The 8,959-nt window shown below is 36.9% G+C and overlaps 1 protein-coding gene across 4 annotated transcripts in view; it reads left to right on the forward strand.

The window, feature by feature from the left end:
• UTP15 (UTP15 SSU processome component) overlaps positions 1 to 8,959 on the forward strand; it is a 15,621-nt gene that overhangs the window by 2,968 nt on the left and 3,694 nt on the right. For 2 of the 4 annotated variants that reach the window (XM_015571640.1, XM_006775436.2), the window contains 8 exons: positions 363 to 497; positions 889 to 981; positions 1,077 to 1,261; positions 2,701 to 2,879; positions 3,758 to 3,883; positions 5,521 to 5,656; positions 7,742 to 7,826; positions 8,680 to 8,829. In XM_015571640.1, coding sequence (XP_015427126.1) covers positions 408 to 497; positions 889 to 981; positions 1,077 to 1,261; positions 2,701 to 2,879; positions 3,758 to 3,883; positions 5,521 to 5,656; positions 7,742 to 7,826; positions 8,680 to 8,829 — 1,044 coding nt within the window. In that variant the 5' untranslated portion in view covers positions 363 to 407. Of the gene's footprint in view, positions 1 to 324; positions 498 to 888; positions 982 to 1,076; positions 1,262 to 2,700; positions 2,880 to 3,757; positions 3,884 to 5,520; positions 5,657 to 7,741; positions 7,827 to 8,679; positions 8,830 to 8,959 lie in introns of all 4 variants that reach the window. The other 2 variants (XM_015571641.1, XM_015571639.1) reach the window with 2 other exon arrangements.

Below are 8,959 nucleotides of genomic sequence, written 5' to 3' on the forward strand. Positions count from 1 at the left end.
AGGGGGCGGAGGCGGGGGGGTCCCTCAGCCAGGCCTGCACCCTCTTGCAGTTCGGGAGCCCTTGGGGGATGTCTGGCTGCCTTCAGTCGGACATCCTTAGCACTGCCATGGAGGCAAGAGAGGCACCTGCCACTGCCGCTGCACTTGCTTCTGGCTGAGCGGTGTTCCCCCTGTGGGAGCACACTGGCCACCAGGGAGCAGCTCCTGCATTGAGTGCCCCCTGGTGGTCAGTGCACATCATAGCGACAGGTTGTTCAACCATTCGGTCAATTTGCATATTAGCCTTTTATTATATAGGATGTATTAAAATATTTTCTTTTTCAGACATAAGGCAGAATCACTAAAATTATTTCTAACATCAGTTTCAGATTACTTACTTTTGGATAACAGTCTAATTGTATGAAACTATGGCTGGTTATAAGCCTGTAGCTATTCAGACATACCCTATACTTGGTGAAAAAATCACCCAGGATACACTGTACTGGAACAACTATAAGGTAAGTATTTATGCCAATTTCTCCAGCATGTGTTATACTTTGGATACACTAGTAGAGAACTAATAACTAAAAACAATTTATCAGCAGCTTATAGTTTGGGCAGAAAATTTGATATTAGATATTTTCTTGGAATTTTATGTAAATTGCTGCTTAGTCATACAAGTGCCTAGTACAAAATAGATGATTAATCAGTGACAAATGAATTAAATTTTAGAATTTGAATCTCATGCAAGAAGTTTTTTTTTTGTTTTTTTGTTTTTTGCTTTTCTTAATCTAAGGAGGAAGTGATATAAAATTAATTCTCCTAGATTATAAAGACAAATAGATATTGTCAGTTGTAACTCTGTGAATACTGCAATTGTTAATACTCTGTATTATTTTTTTTATTAAGACCCCTGTTCAGATCAAGGAGTTTGGTGCAGTGTCAAAAGTAGACTTTTCTCCACAGCCTCCATATAATTATGCTGTCACAGCTTCTTCAAGGGTAAATATAACATTACATTTATTTTTCTTTTTATAGTTTATATTTTCTACTAATTGTGAGCCATCTGGTAAAACACCATGTTTTTTTTCTTGTAGATTCACATTTATGGCCGATACTCCCAGGAACCTATAAAAACGTTTTCCCGATTTAAAGACACAGCTTACTGTGCTACTTATCGACAGGATGGTCGATTGCTTGTGGCTGGCAGTGAAGATGGTGGAGTTCAGCTTTTTGATATAACTGGGAGGGCTCCCCTCAGGCAGTTTGAAGGCCATACTAAGTAAGAGACAGTTAAAAAAATATTTTTTAATTGAGGTATAATTTATATACAACATTATATTTGATATTTGTATATATTGCAAAATTGTCACAAGGCTAATTCATTTTTTCCATCAGACAGTTTTAGATATGTGCTTTTTATGTGTTCTTTATGTTTAGTTTTGTAAACTCTGTTTTCTGGGCTTTGAGTAAAAACATAGAGAAGATTATGTATCTTTAAATACTTTATTTCTTGGTTGTTGTAAGACAGTCTGTTTCCTGGTTTAGTCCTAAGGTCCAGTTTGATGGGGCTTATGAATTCCCTAGCATTTCATATAACATTTTAGGAAATGGATATTTATCTAGGGAGACATTCTATAGTGTTCATTAACTTCTCAGTGAGATCCGTGACCCGATTGTGATTATAAAGCACTGATCTAAAAGCAGCCTCACAACTGTTAATGAGAACTTTATAAGCCTGAAGTGTGTTAGTTCTCATTTTGAAGTTAAGTTGGAAGGTGGATTTTCTTTCTTCTTGGATTTAGTATTTTGCCCCTTGATAAATTGAACTGTTAAGGCAATTTTATATTATAACTTTATTTCAGGATTACCAATGTCATTTCTATAATTTGCTATCAATTTCAAATCTCAAGAGTGTTTTTTTTACATTGTATTAGAGGCCCAGTGCATGGGTTCGTGCACCGGTGGAGTCCCTTGGCCTGGCCTGCAGGGATCAGGCTGGAACTGGCTCTCCGAAATCCCCTGAAGGGTCTCGATTGTGAGAGAGCGCAGGCCAGGCCAAGGGACACCACTGGTGCACAGGGCCTCTTGTATGCAATATAAGATCTTTGGTTAATCTCTTCCCACTCTCCCTCCTTCCCTTTTCCCTCTGAGATTCATCAGTCTGTTCCGTTTGTCCATGCTGTGGTTTCTGCTCCTGCTCCTGCGTTGAGCGTCTGCCCCTTGGTGGTCAGTGCATCATAGGTACCAGTCAGATGGTTGGCTGGCCAGTTAGGCTTTTATATATATAGATTATCAGGATGGTCTTATCCCATCAATGAAACATTTAAAATATAACAGAAATTTACTTAACACGATCCTATTTAGTGGCAGATCTTAGAATTTTTTAAGGAACTACCCATTTTGAAATTTTTTAAATTAAAGAAAAGTACCTGTGTACCAACATTTAGAATATTTTACTTTCAAGTTGTTAACATATTAGAAAATATAATTTCAAGGCTATTGTTTAATATTTTTATTAACTTCATAGTGCATGGGTATTTAAAATTTTAAGTTAGCTTGAGGACAGACACCTGTTTTAAATACTTTTTCCCCCCTCTTTATGATTTCACCCTGCAATTACACCCTGAAACATTTGGGGGAAAGAAGTGTTTTATCTTAGAAGGTGTCAGACATACAATTTTTTCTTGCTTTTTAATAAACTGATCCTGTATCTTTCAGAGCAGTCCATACAGTAGATTTTACAGCTGACAAATATCATGTGGTCTCTGGGGCTGATGATTATACAGTTAAATTATGGGATATTCCAAACTCCAAAGAAATTCTGACATTCAAAGAACATTCTGATTATGTGAGGTGTGGATGTGCTAGCAAGCTGAACCCAGATCTCTTTGTAACAGGTTGGTAAACTCACTCTCCCCTCTTCCCCCTCCCTCCCCCCCAAAGTTGATAACTTTACTGTGCTAGATTTTAATATGCTTTGGGATTGTTTTTGGATAGAGGAGTTTAAATATTTTTTAATAAACATGTTTCTGTTTATCCAGTTTCCTTTTTCTTTTTTTGGTGATTGTTCTTACTGTCCTCCAAATGTACTTGGAAACATCAGGCTGCCTTGAAAACATAAGACAGTCAGAACTGTAATGGGTTTAGTATTCTGATTTAGGAGTCTCCAGCAGCTAGGAAACCAGACAGTGCAGTCAGTCTTAGGGTGCCTGTGCAGAGATTCCCAGATGACTCAGTAGTGACAGAGCCTGGAGATAGGAATAGTTTAAGATTCTGTGTAATACAATATCGTGCTTCTTCAGAAACAGACAGTGGTACCAAAGAGTTTGGAGGTACTATATCTTTATGAATTTACATATGACTCTTTAAAAATTTCATCTAAGCTTTTTTCTATTTATTTATTTTGTTTATTTATTTGTTTTAATATGTTTTTATTGATTTTTTAGAGAGGAAGGGAGAGGGAGAGAGATACTGTAGAAACATCAATGAGAGAGAAACAATCAACATTGAGTGGCTGTCTCCTACACAACTCCCACTGCGGATCAAGCCTGAAACCCGGGCATGTGTCCTGACTAGGAATCGAACTGGTGACCTCTTGGTGCATGGGTCGATTCTCAACCACTGAGTAACACCAGCCGGGCTAAGCTTTTCTCCTTTAAAATTTTATGTTTGAATATATGTACATGCACACACACACACACACACACACACACACACACTAGTAGTTTTTGTTGTTTTGACTAGTGAAACTCAATAATAAAAATTGACATTCTAGGGTCATATGATCATACTGTGAAGATGTTTGATACACGAACAAACAAGAGTGTTATCTCGGTAGAGCACGGTCAGCCAGTGGAAAGTGTCCTGCTTTATCCCTCTGGAGGTCTTCTGGTATCAGCAGGTATTTCTTTTAAAAATTGCTTTCACCAGTATGTTGGTCTTGAATCAGATAACTTCTTTATCAGTTACTTTTTATAATTTTTCAGTGTGCACTTGAATTGCCTATCTACATGTGTTTGCTCAAACAATTGATAAGTGGGACCGGCAAGTAGTTATCATTTATTGAGTACCTAATGTGAACCAGACACTGCTATTCTCTCTGATGGCCTAGATGAGCCCAGAAGGGAGGTAGTTTGCTCCCTGTTTTGCAACTGAGGAAATAAATTAAAGTTTTAACTAATTTGTCCAAGGCAAAGTGGTAAATAGATCTGAAATCCCAGAACTTGAGAGCCTGCTTATGTCCTTAACCCAGAAATCCAGGTTGTACACCTGCTGTTATTCTTACATAAGAGATCTACGGCAGTTTTTGAAAACACAGTTTCTTTCAGATCTAGAATCAGGCTTGTCTTTTTCATGTGACTCTTGATGAAATGGCCTTACCGAGGAAATAGCTGCTAGTGCTGGAGGAGGAGGTAATGTGAGGTCAAAGAGGCCTTGATACATTTTTCAGCTAGGGTGGAGCTGAAGTGTGCTTATGTCGATCACAGTGCATTTTCAAAACTATAATGGAAGAAGTGAAGTGGCTGTTTTCATTTGTCAAATCAGAATTAATGTGTTGACCTTGGAAGCATACATAGATAGTATGTGTACTTTATAGTCTACTAGAAAAAGGCTGTGTGTAGCCTTTTAAAAAAAATTCTAAAAGTATCCTGTTTTATACTCTTCCCCCAGTACCTATTGGATTAAAAAAAAAAAGTTGATGACATTGTTAAATGTATCTATTTGTCTTGCTGTTGTTTAGAGAAATGAAAAGTTCAAGATGAGAAGTATGATAGGTACCTGTATGCTGATTACTGTGTCTCTAGTTATGTGACCATGACCAATCCCTTAGCTTTTATCGATCTTGAAAAGGAGAGGTTAGGCTAGATCAGTGTTTCAAACTGTAATCTCTCTCATGAGCTGCCACATGTGAGGAGACAGGGACCGTGGATTGGGTTCCAGGCCCTCTTGCACAGTCAGTTAGGTGAGAAATTTGTTCCCCCTTCCACAACCCCTTTTTCTGTTTTACCTCTTAGACTTCTGCTTAAGATTTCATTAAGAAGCCATTAATATTTCATTAAGATGCTGAATTAAAAAATTCTTTTTTAACCATTGGATTAAATTGTGTTTTAGGATCCTTCCAACTCTTAAAGTAAGAAAAAGTTATAGGGAAGTTTTGCAGTTACATTGGGATTCGCAAAATTTTTTGGAAATAAAACCTGCATTATTTCTATGGTATTACAACATTTCTTTTGAAGAATGTTTTATTATAATTTTGTTGAAATCTTTTGGTTTTACGTTTTATTTTACCATGTAGTTTTGTGTATTTTAAAAATAAGAAATTATTTAATTGTCCTAACAGCTCTGCGAGGTAGGAGCTGTTATTGTTATCAGGTACACACCCAGCAAAAGGTAGTCAGCTTTGAAACCAGGCAGTCTGACTCTGGAATCCCTCACTTAACCTCTGTGCTGTGGAGTGTCCAGTGAAGAATGCTCTTCAGGTCTTAAATTTTTGAATCTATCGTTGGAATAACAAACTAATGATTATTTCTTTTATAGGAGGCCGTTATGTTAAAGTCTGGGACATGCTAAAAGGAGGACAGTTGCTAGTGTCTTTGAAAAATCATCATAAAACTGTGACATGTTTATGTCTGAGCAGCTCTGGACAGAGGTTACTCTCTGGTTCACTGGATAGGTTAGCATTTTCATTTTCTTTCTTCATCGTTATTAGTATACTAGAGGCCCGGTACACGAAAATCAGGCTTTTGGGGGAGGGAGGGAAGTGGTCCCCTCAGCCCGGCCTGCTCTCTCTTGCAGTCCAGGAGCCCTCAGGGCATGTCCAACTGATGGCTTAGGCCCACTCCCTGCCAGTCGGACAGTCATTCGGACATCCTTAGTGCTGCTATGGAGGTGGGAGAGGCTCCCACCACTGCTGCTGTGCTCACCAGCCATGATCCTCGCTTCCGGACTGAACTGTGCTCCCCCTTTGGGAGCACACTGACCACCAGGGGGCAGCTCCTGTGTTGAGTGTCTGCCCCCTGGTGATCAGTGCGTGTCATAGCAACCGGTCATTCTGCTGTTTGTTCGATTTGCATATTAGCCTTTTATTATATAGGATAAGTATTTATTGCTGGAAATGAGTTGTTTCTGTAGTTTTTGTGATAAAATAAATATTCTGCCAAATGATTTCCATGAAAAAAAAATTCCGTTGAGTTGAAAATAGTTTTGACCTTTTATTTACATATAGAAAACTTAGATGTAGTTTATTGCTTTAACTTATATACTTAAGGAATTTTTATTCTCATCTGAGGATACATTTTTTAATTAACTTTAGAGAAAGGGGACGGGAGAGGGAGGGAGGGAAGGGGAGAGAGAGATATGAGAGAGAAACATTGATCAGTTGACTCCTGTACTTACCCTGACCAGGAATGGAACCCGAGACCCTTCAGTGCACTGGATGACGCTCCAACCGAGCCCCAACAGCCAGGGCATACTTAAGGAATTTTACTGAACCATTCAAACATTGATCTTTTAAAACAATCTATATTCTGTAGTTTCTTTTTAAAATCATTTTGGCATATTCGTATATTTTCAAACAGTTATAATGATAATATGTATATATTCTAGTTTATAATATTTAAAATTTAAAAGTTCATGTAAAAATTTATATATATTAATGTAATCCAATTTTACTATTTTAAATAGGTATTAATATTCTATTAGTTAATGTTCTAGAACAGTGCTGTCTAGTAGAAATGTAATGTAAGCTTATATATGCCATTTAAAATGTCATAGTAGCCACATTAAAAAGGTAAAAACTAGGTAAAGTTAATTTAACTAGGTAAAATTCATTTATTTCACTGTATCTAAAATATTATTTCAATATGTAATCACTATAAAAATTAATGAGATACTAGAAACAATTTTAGCATGTAATACATGCCCTCCAATAACAATATTTTATAGTGATTAAAGTGAAACATACTGGTGTTTAACAAAAAAATATTTATATACTGCTTCAGCTTTAAAATTAAATTTAAATTAATTAAAATTAAGTAAAATAAAAAATTCAGTCCTTCATTTTCACTAGCCACATTTCAAGTGCTCAGTAGACACATGTGGCTAGAACTACAGCACAGTTCTAGAATTATATTCCTCTGTTGTTGGTCATTTTTATTTATTTTATTTTTAAAAAATATATATTTTATTGATTTTTTACAGAGAGGAAGGGAGAGGGATAGAGAGTTAGAAACATCGATGAGAGAAAACATTGATCAGCTGCCTCCTGCACACCCCCTACTGGGGATGTGCCCACAACCAAGGTACATACATGCCCTTGACCGGAATCGAACCTGGGACCCCTCAGTCCGCAGGCCGATGCTCTATCCACTGAGCCAAACCGGTCAGGGCATGTTGGTCATTTTTAGTTCCTCCCCTATTTTGTAAAGCCTTCCCCCCTCATTCTTTATTAAAAAGCATTCATTTTAAAGCTAGATAATACTTCTAATACAAAGGAATTTATTGTGTAAATATGTAGCAAGTTCTCTCTAATGTGTTACTAGGCAACTTGGGACTAAAAGCTAGATAACTTGGCTCTGTCTGCAGTAGTTCTTGACCCATAAGAGAGGATTCAGTGATGAATTAGTTTGTAATTAATATTACTAATTATTGTTTATCTTTATTGTGTAAATTTTAATATTCATGTATTGCATTTTCAAAAAATGGAAAATTTTATATTCATTTTCAAGAGATTTTGTGACAAAGCTTTCTTTTTTATTAGGAAGGTGAAAGTATATAGCACAACTTCCTACAAAGTAGTCCACAGTTTTGATTATGCAGCTTCAATTTTGAGTCTTGCACTTGCAGTAAGTACTTTTAGTTTCTTTTAAAGCTTCCCCTAACCTCGCCTGTTAATTGAAACTAAAATGGAATGGTAGGGTTTATCTTTGTATTGAAATAAATCTTATTTTCTTTTTGCCACATTAGAGTATTGAATTAAGACAATTACTAGAATATATGACTTGTCCCAGTAACTTAGCATGCATTCAGATTTAGGTCCCGCACACTGCATAGCTTCAAACCAAGTGCAGCGCTGTAGGCCTTGTTAGCACTAAGGGCAGGACTTGGGAAGTTGATAAAACTCTTCAGAACATTTAACTCAAGGGTTAAGTGCTTAGAAGGCCCAATCGGCTCTCTGAGGGGAGTGGGGACCGTGGAGGACCGGGGACTACAAAGCGTCTCCTTTCCTTTGTTGATGCTCTTTCGGGAATGTCCACTGTCCAGTTTCACGAGCCATTGAGGAGGAGGCTTATTGGATACATTCTAGAGAAATCCAAATTGGGAGAGGAAGATCAGATATTTTCTTGACAAGAGTAGAAAATCATGTCACTACATAATCCTTTTTTTCTAGTAATAGGATGCAGAAAAAAATAATTTGGAGTTTTCCAAGATGTCATTAACTGCATATTATTGCACAAACTGCCAATGATGATTTATAACACGTATAAGTTCTGTCCATATAATAGTATCCTAGAGGAGAAAATGATTTTGCTCTAAATTTTTGCATAGATCATTGTTAGGCAGAATATCTGTATCTGAATGGAACTCTTGGTGAAAGTATGGATAAGCAACAAACACATAATAAGTGGTATTTTGAAGAAAAAGTATGATAAATTATGAGTTAGGAATAGACTAACCTTTTTTTCTAACCGCTGTTAGCATGAAGATGAGACAATAGTTGTAGGAATGACCAATGGAATACTGAGTGTTAAACATCGGAAATCGGAAGCGAAGAAGGATCCTTTTCCCAGAAGAAGAAGGCCTGCATATCGAACTTTTATTAAAGGGAAAAATTATATGAAGCAAAAGGTATTTTTTAAAAGTATATATTTTTTTATTGATTTTAGAGAGGAAGGGTGAGGGAGAGAGAGAGAGAAACATCAATGATGAGAGAGAATTATTGACTGGCTGCCTCCTGCACCCCGCCCCCGCCCCTACT

This window comes from Myotis davidii, unplaced genomic scaffold (assembly GCF_000327345.1).
Source record: "Myotis davidii unplaced genomic scaffold, ASM32734v1 scaffold44, whole genome shotgun sequence".
NCBI classification, from domain to species: domain Eukaryota; kingdom Metazoa; phylum Chordata; class Mammalia; order Chiroptera; family Vespertilionidae; genus Myotis; species Myotis davidii.